This window comes from Falco rusticolus, chromosome 10 (assembly GCF_015220075.1).
Source record: "Falco rusticolus isolate bFalRus1 chromosome 10, bFalRus1.pri, whole genome shotgun sequence".
Lineage (NCBI taxonomy): Eukaryota > Metazoa > Chordata > Aves > Falconiformes > Falconidae > Falco > Falco rusticolus.
The window spans coordinates 22,593,955-22,616,878 of NC_051196.1; the positions used below are offsets into that span (position 1 = coordinate 22,593,955).

At 40.7% G+C, this 22,924-nt stretch overlaps 1 protein-coding gene across 9 annotated transcripts in view; it reads right to left on the reverse strand.

The window, feature by feature from the left end:
• The window catches only part of ZBTB46 (zinc finger and BTB domain containing 46), a 59,656-nt gene extending 37,004 nt beyond the window's left edge, over window positions 1-22,652 (reverse strand). Inside the window, exons 1-5 of one of the 9 annotated variants that reach the window (XM_037401951.1) lie at window positions 22,194-22,504; window positions 21,874-22,054; window positions 15,271-15,398; window positions 13,342-13,481; window positions 4,668-5,637 (exon numbers count right to left, since the gene is read on the reverse strand). In XM_037401951.1, coding sequence (XP_037257848.1) covers window positions 4,668-5,637; window positions 13,342-13,395 — 1,024 coding nt within the window. In that variant the 5' untranslated portion in view covers window positions 13,396-13,481; window positions 15,271-15,398; window positions 21,874-22,054; window positions 22,194-22,504. Of the gene's footprint in view, window positions 1-4,667; window positions 5,638-13,341; window positions 13,482-15,270; window positions 15,399-21,873; window positions 22,084-22,193; window positions 22,506-22,539 lie in introns of those variants that run through there. The other 8 variants (XM_037401958.1, XM_037401950.1, XM_037401952.1 and 5 more) reach the window with 8 other exon arrangements.
• Between the last annotated feature and the right edge of the window lie 272 nt (window positions 22,653-22,924).

Sequence of the window (22,924 nt, forward strand, 5' to 3'; positions counted from 1 at the left end):
AAGCAAAGTAAAGCAAAAAGTTCCCAAACTGCAGTGTCTTTAAAAATGACTGTTCTGTTTTAAAAATAATTAGCTTCATTTCACAGTCAATTGGCACACAGAAATTCACTTGCAGCTTTAGGGTGCAAACACTCAGAAGATGTGGGGGAGTATTTCCTTCAAAATAAATTCCTGAATCATAACTACTGTGCTTGAACTAACACATTAATAAAACCATCAATAAATTCTTCAAAAGACACCCTCCAAGTGACAAGAGTTTTCCATTATATGAAGAGGCAAAACCAGCCACGTTTTGCTATCTTAACAGCTTTTCTAGTGAAGGTAACTGCCCTCTTTGGCAAGAGCCTTTTAAATACCACCCGATCCTGCAGTCCATGCACTCAGGAGGTGTAATCCTGTAAACACTTTATCCAGCAATATTAAAGAAACTGCAACCTAAGGAAAACAAAGATGCTCAAGGCACAAGACTACTTCTGAATTTCATAAGCATTGTTGACATTAAGACTAACAAAGAATAGTATGTTTCTTTAGAAAACCTACAAGATTTAAGAAAAAAGGTTAAAATAAAAGGCAGACCTATTATTTGGCAAGTCTGTGGAGGAAATTCTTCTTGGCTCAGTTATGAAGAAAGTTATTATTTATAAAAGCCCATCCTTCAGTTTACTTTGGAGAATTGCTGTTCCAAGGCAATGTGGCTTGGTGAGGAAAACATATACGAACGTTTCATACAAGAAATGACAAACTGACATCCTGAACAACCCAAACAGGATGAGACAGAAAAAAATGAATGTGTTTTAGGCTAAACAGAGTATCCAAGTTAATACATTGAAACTAGCCTGAAAAGATGGTCCTCATCAAGCTTTGTGCTTGACTAACACCACCCTGTAGAAACTGAGAGCTTAATCACATTCTCAATCTAGCATCTCAACTTAGCTTGCATTCTTTTGCAAATCCTATTTGATCATTCTTTCTCGATGAAGAAGATATACTCTGCATGGCAGACACTAAGAATCTTGCTTCAGTTGTTATTTCCATGATGTTAGAGTACCATTAATAAGATTATTCCAGACACTCCTTTTTATTTTTAATCCACAGTGCGAACAAATTCAAAGACTCTCAGCAGCACCCCACCAGCATTTGGAAAAGAATCAACTATTCAGAAAGAATTTTCTTATCCTTTCAATTAAAACAAAAATTTAAAAAATATCTGTGTCTTTTTGAGGCCCCACTGATCCATATTTAAGTACCATCTACTTATGTATTCGGGACAATTTGGTACACCCTACCTACCTGTATTGATAAGAACATGTTTCCCACTGAAAGAAGCACCACTACTAAGTGTAAACAAATTGTTAGTTGTTTCAAAATCAAAGTTTCAGTGACTGCAATGTGCTTCTTTGTTAAAACATAAATTACATAATCCTGTATAATACAGGAATAGGAGAGTATTTTTAATCTGTGAAGTATACTGCCCCAAATAATCACTGATTTAAAAGGGTGATGCAATGATTACCTGTAAGATCCGCCTTCCAAAACGTTGCTTGCATGTTGCTGAAATGTAATGCTGCTTGCAAGCAAGATGTAATGAGTATCTTGCACAAACATGGAACTTTTAAGATGGACTCTTCTTCATCAGCTTTTGCATTGCCAGAAAGTCTGTTAGTCCTCCAGTACAGAAGCATTTGGAAATGGTACCCAAATTATCCCACAGCGAGGGCTTTCAGACTTAACAAGGAGCATCTTAAAATAACTGATTAGATCAGAAACATGAATGAGCCTCAAAGAACAAAGAGTTCTAGGTAACTTTTTTTCCTCTTAGCTGCTTATTGAAAGAACATTCAACACCCATTTCCTTGGCAAACCAGTACCTTTTCATCTTGGCTATGAACAATACTGATAGGGACACTTCTAAATAAATGAGGTAAAAAACCAGCCCTAGACTATTAAGTCTGTTTTAAAGAATGAAGCCTGACACTACTAAATCAAAGACAACTTCCAGCTGCAATTTAAACACATCCCAAACACTCATTACACAGCGCAGACACTTGCCATTACCCATTTTCACACAAGAGAATCAGTTTTCCTTCGTGCATAGGAGCCAAGTTTGCAGCGCCTCTAAACTACTTCTGAACTCTAGCAGGAAAGGGAAGAACCTGGGGTACCAAAAACCAACCTAAGCAGAACCTTGTAGCTTGGCAACTTAGGAGATGGAGCAATTCGCAAGAGGGTTGCTTCCACCTGCTGGAGATGGGAAATATTAATGTGAGACCAAAAGACCCTACTGCTTATAGGGCCCATGACAGTGATGGTCTGGGGGAGCAGGGATGCTTTACTTCACGCTGAAAAAGCGGCAACCTCAGAGTGACCAACTCTGGTTTCACTCAAACCACACAACTACGCACACAAACATGCGAGAGACTCGCTGCTGACGAGATGTCCAAGTGTTAACTTAAGCTGAACGTGCACAGATCCCAAATCCTTTGAAATCATACAAAAAAACACCCCAAACCAAAACCGAAAAGACAAGAAAATTCGACCTAAAATCTAAGCAGGAGGAGCCCTGCCTGTGGGAAGCACATAGAAACAGTCCCTATCGTTGTCCATATGTGCCCATCCCACAATCTCAGGCCCCACAGCACAGAGAAACATCCCTTTTTAGCAGGGCAGAAAGGAGAATTTCATCTCAGCTCACCTCTCCAGATGGCCAGTATAGGGAAACCATGAGCAGCTCAGTCTCCAACTATCCCCCTTGCTCAGCATGGGTACTTCTACTTTGCACACAGTGCTCTCCAAGCAGCAGCCAGACCGGCTGGCCACTGCCAGCGTATGCAGGCCCTGTGCCTGTTTGGGTCTGGCACTCCTCTCGTTTTGGACAGGAGAAGTGTTGCTATTCAGTTTTTCCTTTTGCTTTACCAGCACTAGTGGAATATTAAAACTATTCCTCCAACCACCACCTTTCAGCTTCCCCTTTCCCATCATTAGAAACACCTCTTCTATTGGGAACCTCATTTAAGGCAAGATTTGGAACAAGTAACTTGATTGTGCCTGCTGACGTGCTGTCTCAGCACTGTGCTGAGTCAATGCCCGAAGCCATCTTCCTCCCATCTGCAAACAGTTGCAAAGAAAAAGGCCACTTCTATTTAATTCCTTAACAATTAAGAATTAAATAATCTAAACTTCATTCAGCTTCCTGTTAATATGATCTCTTATACTTCACACTGTTTTCAGTAATGTAAAGGCATTCAATCTCTAAGCAGTTTGCTAGGACGATCAGAGTTGTAGTCCTGTTTCCCCATCACTCCAACATGTGTGGTTTACTTCTTATACCTGTCCAAACCCCACACACCCCACAGACAATACAAGTGATTGAGTCGTTTTCATGGGATGCCGTGAAAGTGAAAAATATTTGCGTGTCAGTAGCATACCAGGCAGTCCATGCTGAACCTTCATTCAAAACAATCCTAAAATACATGCATTATAAAACCAGGATTCATCATAAATCACTGTTACCTCAAGTTATCTCGTATTTTTCTTCTAACTGACGTTTAGATTTTATCATCAGCTAATTAGAATAATTACATGCAAGCTTGCTGCAGCAGATAACTGTAAAACATAATAAATCTAAAGACATTTGTAAAGAGTTACCCGTTCAATGAAAATCACATTTAAACTTCAGTATGTAGGCAATTTAAACATCCCTTTCCAGCCCATAAAGACTCTTCAGACATTCAGTACTATTTATACTGCTTTTTTCATCTGAATTTGGCAATATAAGGGCATACAACCTCACACACCCTTCTCCTGGCTGACTTGGATTCTGGTATGCAATGAAATGCAGGCTAACTCACAGCACAGACTGAGTTCTTCAAGTCAGCTTGAGAGAGTTTAATACCACACTCCCTTAAAGTCCTTTACGAAAAAAACACCCAAACCCCTGTATCAGTAACATTCCTGGGTCTATTAGTTGCCAGTGATTAATGCATTAAATAGGACAGTTATCATGAGACAGAAAAATAACTACTGAAGATTCAAAAGAAGTCAACGCAACATTTTTCTCCCTGGCTATACACCTTAAAAGCAGCCACTCAGCTAAGACTACACCTAGTCACACATCAAAACACATTTTAAGCCTCAGTAGTACCTCAAAACACCATGTTATTCTTACGAATTACCGAACATTTGTCTTGCAATTACCAGCAACAAGCTATGGTGGTTTTCTTACACATGAAAGTGTGACACTTGAACATCAGGAAGTACTGAAGATAGGATCATTACACCTGTGTGGTCTAATTACATCATCAATATACAGCACAAGGAAAATTCTTCAACATTGACATCAGTTTGCACAACTGCTAACAAATTCCAACCTTTTCTCTCATTAATTCCGACAATTATAATGATGTTTTGGGGGTGATTTAGACCATCCTACATTCCAGGCCAAAACAAAACTATCAGCTTCTTTCAGAGGAGAACCAGCCCGCAACACCATGAGACTGAGGCTCCTGAACCATACAGTGCTTGATTCTTTTGAATAGCTGGCAACACAGGTTTCTACCATTTTTCAGTCTCTGGCAAGCTTATGTTTTTCAGAGAAAAGATGACACCATAAACAGATGTAATTAACAATGTTTTTCATTTCAGCCACAAAAATCGGAAGAACGACTTACTTGGGTCTCGACTGCTGTATGGCCATCCTGAGGCGGGTAAAAAAGATGGCATTGGAGAACTTGCCCTGCTGTCATCCTCCACTTGCTGCGTAATATGCCGCACAGTTTCTTTATTTTTCCTGTTCTTCCTGCGCCCAGTGGGTTGCCAGCCATCCCCTACTCCTTGTTCCGAGAACGTGTTCTGTATTGCACTATCCTTGGCAGAATGCAGTTCACCCCCTCCATAATGTGATGGTGAAACCTGTTCCTCTTTAATACGTAAAGACCCATAGCCCATGTCACTAGACCAAAGAGACTGGGATGAAATGTCTTCGTGGCTGTCTGTTTTTGGTTCTTGATCCTCTTTTCCGTAACTACTTCCTCCTTCATGGCAGCTGGCGATAGCTGAATCTCCAGAAGAGTTTGCTGGACTTGTTCGCCGAGCTAACCAGGGAGATATACTCCTGCCAGCCACGACTGCTGAAATCAAAGCATCCGTACTACTGCTGGAAGGGGCTCCGAGTTCATAATCGACGAGGTCATCTGAGGCATCGGACTTTATGCTTATGTCGAGAGCTGCTTTTATGAAATTATGACAGGCTTGTACAATATCTGTCATTTGCAGATAGCTAGCAGCTGACATCACCTCAATGACATTTCTGCTGGTCAGTGCTAGGTGTGCAGAATACATGAAGTCAATGATTGCTTTAAAGCCTTGTGCAGTTACAATGTCTAAATGGGTGACTGTGGCCTGGTCAGATGTTTTCTGTACCTGGCAGTACAGCGTTTTGAAGTAGCGACTGCTGCCAAGCAGGACGTTTTTGTGAGCCTTAAATATCTTCCCCTCCACTATAATGCAAACATCACAGAGGATGCCGTGTTGTCTCTGCTCGTTAAGCTCACGCAGCAGATGACGGTAGTGGGAAGCAATCTCCATATCTTCCTTTCGGTTATTCATTTGGAAATCTTTGTGTTTCCTCTTCCACAAGTCCTGTATTGGGAAGGAAATGACAGTATTACAAAATCCAATACAAGCATACAGATGTGTTTTTCAAAGACCGAGACAAGCCCCAAGTTGTATCAAATTAAGTAACAGGTTCATCTTGAAAGAATGCCAGAAAATACAACTACTGTCTAGAAAGACTGCACATTCACTACACAATGCAGCTTATTTTTACCAGACTTCAAATAATTTACGTTAAAAGGGACTAGATTCAAAGCTCAATCCTCCAGTGGCTCATAACATCCCAGAGAAATATTTCTTTAAATTACTACAGATTTCTAAGAAAACCTGTCTTAAGTTACTTGAGTAAAACAGCTGTCAGATTACAGTTCGACTGCAGCAAAGTTTGGTTTTGAAAAAGGTACTACACACTTGAAACCATGCTGATGGCGACAAACTATTGAAGAGCGCTCTGTAACACAATTTTCTCAAGGGAACAAGCACATGTAGCACACTGAATAGCTGAAATCCTCAAACAGCAAACGCCAATTGAAACCAGCTATTTCCCTTGCTATATTGCCGTTAAGGGGCTATAAATACTGTTTTCAAGTCAGAAGAGCCATAGGCAAATCCAAGACCACAGATCACAGAATTCTAAGTCCCCACCCAAACTAAACTGGCAAGAGATCAGAACTATGAGATTAATGTTATTTGAATCTTAACTACTTATAAGCTACAAGATTTAAATTTTGCAATAAAGTGTGTTATTTCCTTGGTTTTACATCTCCAAGTTCACCTCACAACCACCCTATGATACTGCATAGAGAAATTCCAATAATCACGTAAACGTTCACGTTTAGAAAGAATGCTTATGACCAGAATAACAAAGCATCCACCAAGCAGAGAATTCACAGGACTTTTGATCATCTTTTATAAAATTTGACAGTATTATCCCAAAAAAAGGCTAGTTAATGACAGGAGCATTAAAGCATAAAGGCAGAGACTCCTGTCTTATAAGCTATGCTCTAAATTACCCTCCTCTTACACCCCAAAACAGAAAAAAGGTCTTAAATGGGAATATGTTGACAGTGATCAGTGGCACTAATATTTTCAGATTGAATTTTATCCCACCTGCAAAGTACAAATACGAGAGAAGTGATACATCAACATGGACAAGCGCACAGGTACGTTTCTTGCAGCGTTCAGCAAGTCACTCCTACCACACAGGTTAATCTGGTGGCCATTCAGCATCAGCAGAAACTCCCTGCCCTTTGCCTCCCAAGGTGACACTTCACTGGTATAGGGCACATGAACACACTCTGTCTCTCAAGCGAGATAACTTCAAGTTCACAACACCCAAGGCGTTAAGGGTGGATGTTGGAAGCACCAGAACAGACAGATGAAGTGTTCTCTGCAACACCGTACCTCAGCAGTTACTACCTTTGCAGGTCCACACTCACCTTTGTGGCCACAGCTTTACAAATTCCTTGGCATTAGTTTCTGCCATTTTATCTAGCTTTTATGACTTATTTGGAACTTACTATCAATATTTATATACCGGGTAACAGTGGTTTAATAGTACAACTAATTAAGAATGCCAAGGTGCCACACAATATAAAGGATTTTATATATATATATATATATATATATATAAAAATACATTCCTTTCTCTCAAAAAATTTGTTCCAATATAAGAAGTTCCACCTGTAAAACTGGTATGTGGGTCCACATGTCAATGTACAACTGTAAAATTGGTATCTGCTGACAAGACCAAATTCTGAATATAATTATGGGCAAGCACACACATCAAAACCAAAATCACTGTACTTCTGAGGTCTTATGGTCTTGAAGCATACATGGTTAAATACAAGCACTATCATTAAGGAGACTGATGAGAGCTTGAAGCAACTTTCCAACATACATGGAGTTCAAACACAAATTCAGTCCCATCTGTTCAAATCTGCTCACAGCAGTCCTAGGACAGCTATGATTAAGAAAGTTTCCTGACAAATGCAAGTGGGTTTCCTGTACTGCGGAATACAGATCCGCAAGACCTCTGCCCCCTTCCCCTAGTCTGTGCTATTATTATCATCTCCAGGAGAAAAATAGCTACAGTTTAGCCAACACCATTGGCTGGAAAACAACCTCGCAGCCCACAGACCATACATGATACAGGACTTTTCTTCTAGAGAGCCACCTGATGATTCAGAAGTTCAAGTTACGCAAGATTGCCTGCTCGAGCTTCTCCAGTTCTGCAAGAGTGGAGCTGCCTCTTCGGCAGTGTCAGAAATGCTAATTTGCAAGACTAGCTGGTCCCCGATCATTGAGAAGCATTTGCTTCACTCAAGAGAGGAAGGACCATCTTCCTGCAACACAGTCAGTCCAAACTGGTGTTCATTTATTTCAAATCCATACAGCTTTTCTACAGAATTAAGCACAGAACGCACAAAGAAGCTGATCATCTTTATTTGAACTGGAAGAGGTCAATAATAGTGTAGCTCTACAGTATCTGAGTAACACTACCTATTTACCATTGAAACCTGCCTGGAGACCTCAAATCAAATTCTCACACAGAAACCATCTCTATCTCAAAAAAATGAAATAAAAATCAAACCAAGAATCAAGAGAAATAAGGAAAAAATAAAATGAAATTGATTTTTCATGTCTTTGGTCTGAAAAGGTTGTGATGGAACCAGGCAGCACAGCAGCTCTCTAACCAAGGCTCTGAAGGTGGCTGCCACCGCTTCCCAGCATCTTCATATTTGAGAGAACCACCTCTTAAGGCAGAATGACAGTTCAGTTTTGTCTTTATTCCAGAAACCACTACTGTATCTACTTTTAGGAGTTGAAGAGTCAGCTTAGTCCCCTCAGGAAACATGAATTGCCACATAGGATAAAGCAAGTTGTCCATCACCAATCCTGTCTCCAACAGCTGCCAGATCCACGTGATTCAGAGGAAGACACAAGAAAACCTCACAGCACACAATTACAAAGCAATCAGAAGGTTTCAGAGATGGCATTTCCTTTTGCTGTTCCTCCATGGGTATTGCAATCTATATTCTAAAGCATCACTCCCTGGAATTGGTTGAAGAGGGGTGGGGGAATCTCCTGCAAGGATAATTTTCTCTTCCTCAATTTAATACAGATTAGCATCAGGAGTATTTGTCAATGTCTTCACCTGCTTCTGTGAATTTATACAACAGCAGCTTTTCTTCTTGAATGTTTTCACCTGGAAATTGCACAGATTTCTTCACAGATTTTGTTTCTTTATCATTTCAGATATTTATTCAGCTTATTTCAGTGGGCTGGATTCCCCCTCATTGTTGGTAACAGCCTATTTTAGGTACACCCTGTCCTTTGTTTAAGCTTCCTATGGCAGCAACCCAGATAGAAATATTTGCCTCTTGCTACCTTTGATTTTAGACATGACCGTTTGAGGTTCAGGTATTGAACTAATCTAGTGCTTCTTATGGATGAAGCACTTGCTAGCATCTCTAGGAAACAGCTTTTCTCTGACACTATTTCCTACCAAGAGACTTTTACTAAACACACAGAAATCTTGTATGCAAGATTCCTTACTGGCCTCCCTCCCACCCACCAGTCTTGACAAAAGACACCCTCCAGGCAAGCCATGGATGAACAAAAGCGTGTCACAACAATAAGATCACACAGTCCTTGTACCTTCCTTGCCCACATTTCCAAGGACACTGGGGACAAGAGCAGAGGGTGTGTAGGTACCTCTTGGACAAGAAAGCAAAAGTATCTGATGTTCTAAAATGTGATTAATATAAGAAAACAAATAAAAATAATGACAACATACATTGCTCTGCACAAAGGGAAGACAACTTGTCCTTGTTCCAATGTACTTTAAGTACAAAGAGAGGGAGATGAACAGGGAAGACACCCAAAGAGCAGCATCCTTTCCACTGACAAGTGGGCACATGTAGCACTTTCAAGTATGCAAGCAATAATGTGGATACTCCCATGTTCAGACTAATCAATAAAATTTAACATTTTCCAAACCAGCAATTGTTATTGTAGGTGTCTTCATCTTCCTCTGTCCAAAGGTCTGCTACCTTATCCACATTCCACATTCAAGATTTGTTACAGCATCGTACCTTTCAAATGAGAGGTCTTTGGGGGAGAAAATTAAATATGCCTCAAATTCAGAGGAATTAATTAGTTTTCTGTCTACCCATGTCAAACCAGCACATCCGTTTAATGTCAAGGATCACTAGGGAATTAATCCAAGTTAAATTTAAGGCAATTCGCTAGTAGTTAAAAATTCAGGAAGCTTCAAAACCCTGTGCTCTTGTGTTCCAGTTTTACGTGCTGTTTTGTGGCTTGTTGTTGAGGGTTTTTTTCCCCTTTTCCTGGTAACAATATTTATCTCCACTTAAAAAACATTGTGGAAAGATTTCTTCAGAAAAGCAGTACCCTTCCAACTTCTAGTGGAAGCATGGTGAAGATGGAATAAACTGTGAAGAATTTTTTAGACTTTGAATGTCAATGATATATTTTTTATTTTATCTCATTTGGCTTTTTAGTACACTGAACGATTTCAATGTTGAGCACCTACTAAAACCCTCTAGGCCTGGGCCTGTGATGACAGCACATGGCCACCACACAGCTTTCCAAGAAGCCAATGAACCATGAAAGCTTATCTGTAGATATTCCACAAAATAGACTGCAGCAGATCAGTCTTTCTTCATAAGTCAATTCGCAGACAGTACAGTAATTCAAGTCTATTACTTTTTCAAAAATAACTAAAAAAAAAAAAAAATTGTCCCTAAACAAACAACACTTGCATGTACCAGCAAAAAGAACAAAACATGAGCAGATTTAATAACCACTTTCATGCAAAGTTCTGTTAAGATACAGGCCAGCTTTTTATTGTTCATCTTTTCGAAAGCCTGGTCTTAAAGTAAGCATTAATAATTTATATAATCTTTAACCCTAGCTAGAATGAATCTAGTTCTACAAAGACAGCATATATGAAAACTGTTTATTTTGTACTACCAGCAGTTATTTGAACATGAAAATATCACCTGGTGACAAGAGTCTAAACAAACACAATCTTCACGTACTGTAGGAAAGGTTTTAAAAAGAGTAACCAGTAATACTTACAAAGCCAACCTCTCGCATACATACCCATAATGTCTCCTGACCAAAATCTCAACACCCATAAAATTAAGAGGTACAAATGCGTTGCATCTAAAACTCAGTGCATTATTTTATTTTTGACAAAAAGCCACAGACAAGAAATGAAGTACACACATGAAACCCTCTATAGTACAGTCCCCTGGGAAATAGCGGGGACAAAAATAAACTCCCTTCACTCAGAAAGAAAACAGGAAAAAAGGAAGAAGCAAAAAAAAAAAAAGGACTAGAGGGGTTTTTCAGATTTTTGTTGTTGGTAGCGGGTTTTTGTTTATCTACTTTTTGCGCTCTCAGAACATAAGTGAACCAAACTTTAAACTACAAGACACTTAATCTGTACAATTTTCTAAACATGTTTCTACACTGAGTATTAAGGACACAAGCTACAGAGTACCAAAATAATCACTAGTGCACTCCTCCACCAGCCACTCTATGCTCCCCAGAGAAAACATGCCAACTGGAATGTAACCAAAAATGTGTTGTTTCCTCCCCCCCTCCCCCTTCAGAGAAGGGTAAAAACAAGATTAAAGAAGAACTCAAATTCACTCCAATGGTTTATTATACAAAAAACCAACAAACACACCCCACTTCTCTGCTTCCCCTGTGTTCTGTCCATGTCTCCACTCCCAAGACATTCCAACATTTTTAAAATTCCTCTGCAAAGGAGTTCTGTAAGGTGAGATTGGGCTTGAAACGCCTCCTTGCCCAGGACACAGTGTGTATACAAGTTTCATTTTTATCCCATTAGAGACAACAGAAATGCATAGGATTCCTCCTATCCCTGTGCCCTGGGCTGAAAAGAAGGGAGAACAAGAAACCCAAATGTAACCTTAGCAACTGAAAAGGACAGCACCTATACTTACTCTCCTAAATGAGAGAAAAGGCAAACTACTAGGCATATTAAAGGATGAACACTTCACGCAAAGACTTTGCTCATGAGCTTTACAAGTGCAAGTCCCCAGAAGCAGAGTGTTTTATCATGAGGGTGTCTGAGGAAGAAGAGCACGCAATCCTAGAAAAGTTTTCATTTCTTGACACTAGATACCCCAAAATTATATTTGTATGTTCAGCTTTGTTCAAATTAGATGCAAGTAATAGTTTATGAACAGTTTGCCAAAAAAGAAACTCTTCTACCCTATTCTGACTCATGAAACCGATCATTCACTGTTTAAGTTGGTCATTCCAACCACAACTCTGAATTCAGAGAGAAACAGGCAGATGTTTGTAAACAGACCAGACCAGACCCTTGGGCCAAAGAGGTTACTCACAACTCAGTTTCATGAAAACAACAGTGGACCACTTCTCCTTTATGACTGGGGATAAGAATGTTTAATTACAGCCCAACAGCGTGTGTTCATCCTTACGAGTTAAGAGTCACAGAAAGAAAATAAGTGTGCTGTCATTCAATTCAAGAAATACTACGGAATTACAGAAAAGGCAAGAATTTGGGAGGCAAATGATTTTCAGTGAACTTTAAGAAAAATACTAGTTAATATTTTTATTATCAAGTTTGAGAGGCCCACTCAATTCTCATTGTAGGGCAAAAGAAAAAAAAAAAACCAAGCCCCTACCAATATTTAATTAACACCTGCCTGATGATGATTCACTAAAATTTCTCCGATTTCAAGCCAACACTATCCCATCATCAACAGCATTAAAACAACATCTCCATTTAGCATCTCTGTAGTAGTTAAAATCCAGAAAGTCCTTAAGTGAAGTTCAAACAGCAGCAGCAGGGCAAGCATTGCACCTTCAGCAGCTGTAAACACGCTGACAAGGAAATCACTTGCTCAAACTCCTAGTTCTCCGGGCAGGCAAAGAGCCTTCGACTCCCCGTCTGTCCAGGTTACATTTAGTCAGGAAATATATTTAAGACCATATCATCATTTTACAATTGCTTCTACCATGAAAATACATAGATTCAATGCAATTATGAATTCAAAGGTGGCCAATTTCAGCAAAAAGAACAAGTGCAAAACACTACACACTTTACTCATTCACCGTATTGTTAAAATTTAGTTTCCTCAAGCCAAACATGAACCATAATCAAAACCTAACTCCAGTAAGCAGAACATAAAATAACAGGGAGCTATCATTAAACATTTCACTCTCTACTCCAAAACTTTTAAACCAAAGATTTGGCTGTGGACTTTGACCTACCAACAGTCTACCTGATGCTATGGGGCCAGCCAGTTAGCGTGTAGAAGCTGAACACTGCGAAGGTGCAGCCAAAAGACAGGATTTCTGAAGGTATCTTGGAAAAATCCATTTATGAACCTTCATTACCTCTGACAGCACTTGAAGAAGTTAAAGAGAAAATCAGGTCTGAAAGTGAAAGCTAAGGGAAAACTCTTAGCCTCCACATTTTGGAAGGAGGGCAATAACAAATTAGAATTAGCAATTTAGAAACTGTAAAGCTAGAAATAGGAGGGAAAAAAAACAACCCAAAAAAGACCAGAGATGCGCATTTTGCTACAGCGTTCTTAAAGTAATAAGCACTGAAGAGATTTTTACTGATTTTGTTAGTGAAAGCAGCCAGAAAATATTTTTATGTTAAAAAATTAAATAAAATCCAAGACAATTACTTCTTACCAGTAACAAACTGGGTTCCAGGTCTAGTGTTTCTCCTACAACAGCTGAGGACATCAACAGCCCTAGGGCAGCACAGGTAGTGCACTGTTCTGTGACCTCCTGATAGCACTGGTGTGAACTCTTGTAGGAGAAAGACAGAACTATTACAAAAAGAAAACCAGAAGTTATTAGCATTAAACTACAAGATTACTGAACGATTGGTGCATTTTTAAGTCATTTCCCTCCAAGCTCAGTTATAACACCCCTATTTTTATGACTTAATGAACCCTAAAAAAATTTTAACTCAAAACATATCAATACACTGCAGATAATTAAAGCCTGGTTACATTTTTGCAATAATAAAACAAGAGTTACTTCTTAAAAGTATGGGGGAAAAAAAAAAAGTCTAATTTTAGATAATGGAACTTCAAACAGATCCTTGAAACAACGGGGTTTCCTGTTTGGTAGCTTTTCAAAACATTCTCACTTTAATGACTTTTTGAAGAGACATTTGTGGCCCGAAGGGCACTAATTCACCTTATCTGACCTATAAAATATCAAGGTTAAAAAGCTACCAATACAACTCCTGACAGGAGTTTGCAATGGAATATTCAAGAGAATTTCTTCTTGAAATGTTCAGTTGCCAGCTGCAGCTAGCTAACAGCATACTAATTTAAGGGACTAAAGAGCCCCAAGATTTTGAAAATTCTGTGTAAAATATAGATACTTATGTGTAGTAAGGCACATTCACAGGTAGACTTCTCAGATGAAACATTGTTTCTGACGACAAGGTACAAAGAAGTAGTTCACCTACACAAAGGTCTTTTGTCAGTGAGGATGTATCCACTGTAGCTATCATCTTGTACACTTGCTTTTCTTATATAAAACAGGCTTTATTTTCTTCAGAATAGCATATTCACTACATTTGCAACATTTAACTTCAACTAAAATTTCTGACTATGCTTTATTCAAAACTTTATACTGCTTATATACTGTTAGCCATTACAGCAAAGTATTTGCCATATACTTCTCATCTCTGCATTTCAGACACCTTGAATATACAGATTAGCTCTCTTAACGAAAATGACCTATAAATCAATACTGTTGATTTCAAGACCGACCTTCTGTAGTAACAGATTGTGAAAGAAAACATCAGAAGATAAAAATTAAGAAAGCTTTTCCAATACAAACTTATGTCATAATATATGGTGAAGTAACATATCTAACAAATAAAAGTAGTAATAAGGAAAATCCAAGCATTCTTTATGGCAACACGCAGAACTGAAAATCTTGAAAACAAATACGACCCAACTAAATCAAATACCATTGACTTTGTTCTCAATTTCTATTTCAGAGTGCCAAGTCTTGCCTTTCTCTAATTCTGATTGCTTCTCCATAGCAATTGTTTTGGCTAGTTCTTTTTAGTCCTGCTATTTAGACAGTTAAAAAAAAAAATAAAGTGGGAGAGCGAAGGAGCCAGACCAACAGACACATGGGAAATTACTTTGTTAGTGAAGTGTAAAAGTAATACGTATTTTCACTTAGACTTAGGGCTGTTACTGTTAAGACTCTCATTTATGCTGCTGTCCCAGAGCACAAAATGAGCCAGAATAGTCTGGCGAGAACAGTAAAGCTGAGACCTGTATTATTTTGTACTGCTCTGCATTTTTTTCTTTTTGCTTTGAGCTCTGCACCTGTTTTCCTCTTCTAATCGACAAGATGAGAACCAAATGACCATGATTAATGGAGGCACCCCTACCACAAGGTAGGAGCAGAATAGCCAGAGGTATTTCTTCAGCTTTTGCAGCTGGGTAAGATTCCTAAATGAGCCCTTGTTATCAATGTTAAGCCCAAATTTATAAAGAACAGTAAGCCCTCATGACATTATCTCCAGCTACTCCTCCTTCCCTTACCACATCACAAAAATACGTTTAAATGCTGAGAACTTACCAATATTTGAAAATGTTTCCTGTTAGCAAAAATAAACGTCACAATGTTTCACAGCAGGACAGTGCATGTTTTAATGAAGAGAGGAGACTGGCCCCTGGTAACAAGCTCCAAAAGGTTCATCACATGTCCTGTATTTGGGAATGGAAAAAATAGGTGGCAAAAATTAAAATCTAATCTTTAACTTCATAGAAAAAACATTCAGCATCACAAAATTACAAGCAGCCGTTAAAATAACTGCACATTTACAACACTGCCATTTCCAACAAGAAATCTTCAGACAGATTTCTATAACTAAGCATACAGGAAAAATGATTTAGCCTGTGTTAACTGAAGTTTAACACACAAATTTTAAGACTATTAACAACTTCTGACTATGCTTCCAGACAGAAGTGCTCTGAAGAAGTCACTAAAAAGAGCCAGTATATATAAAGTCACCGTAAAACCCCCAGAAATACGAGGATTCCAAACAGTTAACATTGTTCTAGTTAACATCATAAAAGTTTCAGGTAATGTTTCTGTGGCACCTGTCATCCACAGTTTAAATGGGGTTACTATTAATCTAACCATACAGTTACAGCGATTCCCCCCCAAATCAAAACATTTGCCTAAGGTTACAGGAAAATTATGTGTCCACATTACAAAAAAAAAAAAAGATATCTGAATTCTATTCCCAGCCAACTTGACTGAATTGCAGTCTTCAAAAGTCAGTGTTACCTTCAAGTTAAAAAGCAGTACGCACAACGGTACTAAGCAGTTTGCTCCTCTTACAAAAATTGAAGTATTTTGGAAAAAGAAAACTCAAAGAGATACAGAAAAAAGATGCAAATACCTAACAGAAGGTAAAAGTTTTGTCTTCCATGCCTGTAAAATCTACACAGCCCAAAAGACAATTACTCCAAAAGACAATATTCCAACTGGTTACAATTTGCTAATACAACAGGATGCACCTTTCCAACAGGGCACTAGCTGCAAGCTTCTAGTTCAAAATGCTTACTTGCAGTAATATTTCTACTGCACTTGCATTTCCTCTGCATTTCCCTTATTCATTTCTCCGTAACTTCCAACTATGTCCATGTGCCTGTCTCTCCATCATGAAAAGCTACATCTCAGTACCGAAACAGTTACTTGTATCATTCTCCTATTTTTGATCTCCATTCTCTCTCATCTGGTTGCACCAAGAGAACGATGCCACAGACCTTGCAGAACACAAAAGATGGAAGAGCTAGCCAGCACTTACAAAACAAGTACCTTACAGGGTACCAGGCTTGACAAGTCTAGTGATACCAAAAAAATACAAGAATTTAGCTACACATGTATCTGCTACTCTAGTAAAGATTAAAAAACAACTGGAAAAAATCCAAATGCCTGTGGCTATTGTGACACTTACCCATCCAAGTGCCATTAACTCCTACAAGATCTTAAGCTTCCACTTAAAAAAAAGTCACAAAAGAAAGCTAAGCAAAAGACTTTGCCCTTGTGCACGTATTAGTCAAGACACAACATAAAAAGCACCTTAAAGAAAAAGAAAAAAAAAAAGTATTGAAGAACTGCAAGCATATCACACTGGGAATTGCCCTGAAGAATGATTCCCCCAAAACTTTCTCACTGTTTTTTGGATTTTTAACTAGGGGATCTTTGCTAAAGTTCCCAAACTCAGTACGTAGAAAGGGAGGGAGCCAAAGGAGGAAGAATCATGAGGTAATTTTTAAAGAGAAGTATAGCAGTGGGAGGAACCAAGAGAGCACCTAAGAGACAGACATAAGGGGTCAGGAATAATCTAAAAGGGAAAAGATCAACCAGTGCAAAACTAAAGATAACACACAAGGTACTCTGTGAACAATCTAATTTTGTTTGTGTAATCTGCAATACAAACACTTAGTGCCTTGGGTAAGTATCCCTTTTTACTTTTTAGTGTAAATCTCAGAATCCCAATTTGATCAACTATTATTAAAAAAAAAAAAAAAAGAAAAAAAAAAGACAGTGGAGCAAAGCCAAGAAGGATACAGTGGTAATAAGAAGGAAGTCAATAAACTAGTTTTATATTTAGCCAACACCTCATTCTCCAATACTATAGTGGCAGGGCTTTCAGCAGTACTGCATCCTGACTACTTCATTTAACAGTACTTAAATTAGTTGGTTTCAGGTTTGGGTATTCTGAGCACTGAATGGCTAATACAGACCATCGATTCTTCTGTTTCAGAGGACGATTTGAGCACTAGTCAGGAAGGTATCTCCTCCAATGGTATATCAGTGCAAAAGGTGCACATTTCTTGAACCCTTTCCTCAAAGAGAATGAGCTAACTGCCTGAAATAACAACTCTTTCTGCAGAGGTCTTCTTCGCAAGGTGAGAAATACCAGGAAGCAAACTCGCTTGGATGGAATAAGCAGTTTGTTCAACACATGATGAGGAAATAATTAGGAAAGATAACAAGGTATTTAAGTATACACAGACATAAACATATTCCTTAATATGTAAAACCCTACTCACTTTTCTAAGTAGGGTTCTTAAGCAGCTAAGTTCCTGGCACACACTCTGACATTCTTGTTACTAAGTTTATTTTAATCCACACACGAGCTAGTAGCTGTGTTTGTAAAATATTTCTGACGCCTCATTACCTCCCTCCATTACAGGAGACCCCAACTCAGTTTTACTACAAAGTGAACACTAGGCAACTTCCAACATTTGCAGAATATTTTTCTTCCCGAGTGCATATCCAAGCAAGTAACGGGACAGAAGGGATCATCACCGTATGGGCTGAAATAAAAGGGAGCCACATCACAAAAAGCAAGGCAGAAAGGTGCTTTTCACCTCTAACTCAGCATCTACCTGTTACATTTCAGCAAGGCCCTCCTCGCTCCTCCCCGCAGCTGCGCCACCGGCTCCAATGCACATGTACACCCTTACCTCCGCGCAACAAAACACCGCAAAGTGGAACACATTTCCATCTAATTAGAATTACCGTCAAGGATCTCATCCTGCCTGCAAAGCACTCAGAAGCTATTCAAAACCAACGTTTCAACAGCAGTCTGATGTTTCTTAAATACATGGGTATGAAAGAAAGTTAAAGCAACTGTTCAGAAAATAACTGCGCCACAGCTGACTTGGTAAGGGACACAAAACCCCACCCGCGAGCCTCTGAACTCTACCACACTGTGTAGGAAATTCAGGGAGGACTTCCCATTAGACTCATTTACCAAGAGTAGGCGTTTTTGGCACAACTATGATTTTTCATCAGTGTTAATAGAAAATGCTTTGAAAGAGCTGAGTAAACCCCAGCACCCCTGTTTCACAGAAGAGGAGACCAACAAAAAGCCATTACGATGCCTGCACATTCAGGCAACAGCTGCAGGATGGGAACTGAATCCCAAGCACCTATCCCTCCAAACTGGACATCCCCGTGTATCCAAATACACTGAGGCAACAAGAACCAGAAACCTACTGAACTGTTCAGGGAAATTGAGATTCTTTCCTCTTGCATCTCAACTGAAAGAAGTCTTGCAACAAACAACACACATTTTTATATCTCATTCCGCCTAAAGGGCTAAGGATCTAGAGGGAATTGAGGAAACCAACTACTGAAGGTTGTATTTAAGGGAGCTGTAACACAAACATATCACCTAGCGAAACAAGAAGTCCTCAAGAAGGAATAAAGTGACGTTTTGAAGCAGCAAATTTTAACACTGGAGTCCTGACTGTCATTGTACTTGACCAAAATACCATAAAAACGCTCGCGGGGATCCTTAGGTCTGGAGTAGGATCGCAGCAGTTCCCGCAGACCAAACACCTCCCTCTGTCTCACAGCCATGGTAGGTCCTTGTACTCTCGCCTAACATGACCCCTGCTATCTACAGACAACCCTACAGCATGCATGCTTTCACTATTAATACATTTTAAGTTTCAAATATCACACACATAAAACACAGGTAGAGCCATGCACTTAAAAATATTCTAGCCAGTCATAAGCCAAAAGCAAAATATAAACACGGCATTAATCCTTTTGTGCCAAAGTGTCAGAATTTTCTAGGGTATGCTCACAGCCAGGAATGGACACAAATTGCTGGCTCCTGGGAATTATAACAGACATGTGGGATAACCATTACAACTGCAGGTAGCTCTTCAAAGACTTAAACTAAGCCCTCTCCTTGCCCTTTTGTTTGCCCATTAAACTAAGCACACAGGAGCAAGGAAAACCCCTGTGAATGCTTTTTACCAGTTTAGGGGGAGTCTAGAGAGCGTTACAGAGCAGCCAGTAAAACTGGCAAGAACACGCAGGGAAAAACGTCCTGCGAAAAGGCTAAGCTGTTTATGAAATAATTCTGCTCTGAAAGCAAGCAATAACAGTTTGGATTGGGCATCAGCCTGCTGCTGCACTGCTGGGAGGACAGGAAACTTTGCATAGAAACTTCAAAAACACATATCTAAAAAAAATCCACACAAGTGGATAGCAAAGACGAAAGAATATGCTCAACCTCACAGCAACACCACACGTTAAGAGAGGAAAAGCAGGCATATTAACAGCAAATAACACATCTTTCAAACATGAGGCATTTTTCCTTTTGACAGAGGACTGCTGGGGATGGGGGGGAAACTGCTAAACTGGTTTTCCTCTAAGCACTTCCAATTATTAAAAAACAAAAAAAAAATCCTCTTGTGAAGAACATATCCACTGTTGTACAACTGTCCCAGAAAACCAAGACCATGGGGAGAAACTGGCCCATTTTCTTCAGTCTCCAAGAACCCCATGTACAGGTCATGTTTTCAAAGGCTCAATCCTACACACTCCACAATGAAGCAGCATTAAAGTATATGAATAAACATCGAATGTTAGAATTATTATAACACCACATTTTTTGGTATCACACTAAAATTAACTCAGTTACACCAATGATAAGTCTATGAAAACTACTGTGAGAGAAGTTTAGCTGTGAGCGAGTTTCCCCCTCCTGGACAGGCTGCATCAAAACCAAAAGACTAGTTTTCTGTTTCAATTACAGTTATCCCACTCACATACCAAACCACGTAATATTTTTCAGGAACGTATGTCTGGGAGCTCCCCTAAATACCATTTTGTAGCTCTCCCTCCAGCCCATGGGGCAGGCTTCTCTGCCCATTTCTTGTCAGTTCCCCAAAAACACCTTAAAGCGGTAATTCCTTGCCACATGTTGAAAATATTGTGACTAATAATACACTCCACCCATTTTTTCCATCACTAAAGGTTTCAAAATATAAAACCTGACAAACAGTAAGAGAAGCTAGACAGAATTTAAAAGGGGAAAGTCACATTTTACTTCCAATCAGAAGATGCTATAAAAACATAAAATGTTCAAGCAAGGTACTGATAAAAGTGGAAGAGCTATCCAGCCACATCAAGCTTCTTCCTCAAAATTTCATTTTTCTCACCGATCCTGGATAATGCAGCTTTTCCTTTTAATCCCCACAGGGGAAAAAAAAAAAAAAATATTCCCCCCTCCTTTCTGAGAAAACACATTTAGTGCATTAGTAGCAGGGCTGCTCTATGTACATAGAGAATCCACACTTGTAATAAGTACTTGATCGAGTTCAAGAACTGAGACCTAGATCTGTATTATAGTGACTAAATGCTAAAAATGATACCAGTGATGCAATTAAAATGCATGCAGGAACTTTGGTACAGGTGTCTACAATACTACTGTTTGCTAAACACATCTCCTAATTAGCATGGCTTTAAACAATGCTGATAATAATCCGGTCCTGTAAAGCCTGCCAAATGAATCATTGAGATTGCAAAATAAAAAGCATGAGGAATTCATTAAAAAGCTGTTAAACTCTCCTTTGTTTATCTTTCCCATGTCAGGTGCAAAAATAAATAAATATCAGTTTATATCTCTGGATTTCATCCGAACGCTCTGCTTCACAATAAAGCGCCGGTGAAGAACCTCCTTAGGAGGTACCAACGTTTCTTTTTTTTCCTCTGTTTCAAAAGAGAAATCCTCCCACTATTACAGTCCTGAAAATCTGCTCCATTCTCTATTTGTCATCTGGGATTGAGTTATCAGACACTACTTGTATTACTTTGGGAACTGACATGTCTATTTACAGAGACACAAAGGCAATCCAGCAGCACAACCCCTTCTTTTCCCAGCACCTTTCGCAGCACCTCTCCTCCTCCCACAGCCAAATTTTACACACACTTTCTTTGGGGGAGCAGGGAGGAGGACACCTCACTAGTTTCCCAGCATGACAGAAAACATTTCCAGCCACTTTTGCACTTGTTACGGCCTTATGAAAAATCACCTATATCCCCCAAAGGAACAGCAGTATTTTTTTTCCAAGGGTTTTTTTTTGTTTGCTTGTTGAGGTTTGTTTTTTTTTTAAAAAAAAAAAAAAAAAAGGGTCACTTCTCCCATTTCAGCCTGCAATTAAAATGGAGGCAAGGCCAGGCGATCTATGTCTGGCTTTAGGGGGAGACAATAACCCAAAACAGGCCTGGCTTTTAAAGGAGAGAAAAAAAAAAAAAAAAAAAAAAAAGAGAGAGAGAGAAAGAGAGGGAGAGGAGAGGGAGAAAGAGAAAGAGAGACCGGCAGAAGGAGAGAAATACAACATGCTTCACCAGTATTATTACCTCATCCCTTTTTCCAAGCAGTTTTGAACCACACTCCTGACAAACTCTTGGTCCAACTTGCACGGATGCTGGTTTTTAGGGGGCGGAAAGGGGTTTAATGCTGGAGCCGGGATTGAGGCTGGCTATTCGCAAGTGGAGCTGCTGTTAAAATGCCCCCTTGTCTCTTCTCCTCTCCCTTGAGCTGGGTGTTGACGCAGCAGAAATTACCAGCTGGAAAATTCCCCTTTTGGAGGTTACGGGGAGGGGGGGGGGGGGGGGGGCGGGCGGAGGAGCGAGGGGAGGGGAGGGCCGGGGGAGGGGGGTTAAACCCTGCCACTTACCAAGTTAAGCCATCCACCCACACCAAATAAGACATCGCGTCCCAAAGAAGGCACCGTGCCCCCTCCGCGGGCAGGGCGCGATCGGCCCCCGCTCCCCCCGCGGCGGGCGGCAGGCTCTGCCCCAGCCGAGGGTGCCAGGCTGGGGGGGATAATATCGCTGATAATAAACGAGGCGGCGGTGCGGAAGCAGCGGGCGGGGGGCTCCCCGCCGCCCCCGGAGCGCTGTCCGCCTCGCCTCGCCTCAGGGCGGCCGCGGGGATGGGGGCGGCCCGGCGCTGCCGCCTCAGGGGGCGGGCGGCCATGGCGACCCCCCGCTCGCCTCAGGGGCGGGGGGCGGCGCGCTTACCTGGGCCCCATGGAGGAGAGCGGGGTCTCGGAGCGGCCGGAGCTCTGGCTCCGTCGGTCACTCCGTGCCTCTCCTCCCGGGTGGGGAGGGGAAGGGGGGAGGAGGGCGGAGGAGGGGGGGGGGGAGAAGCCGGCTGAGGGGGGAGGCGGGGGGGGGGGTGGGGGGGCGCCCGGGCGCGCTCCCGCCGCTCCCTCGGGCGCGCGGGGCGCGAGCCCGCGGCGGGCGGGGGGGTGGTGCCGTGCGGCGCGTGCCGGCGCTTTCCCCGCCCCTTCTCGCCCATCGGCGCCCGATGATTGGGCGGCAGGAGCCACGGGCCTCCGTAAGCACCGCCCTTTTCTACGCCCCCCCCCCCCCCCCCCCCCCCCCCCCCCCTTGCGCCGGGGGA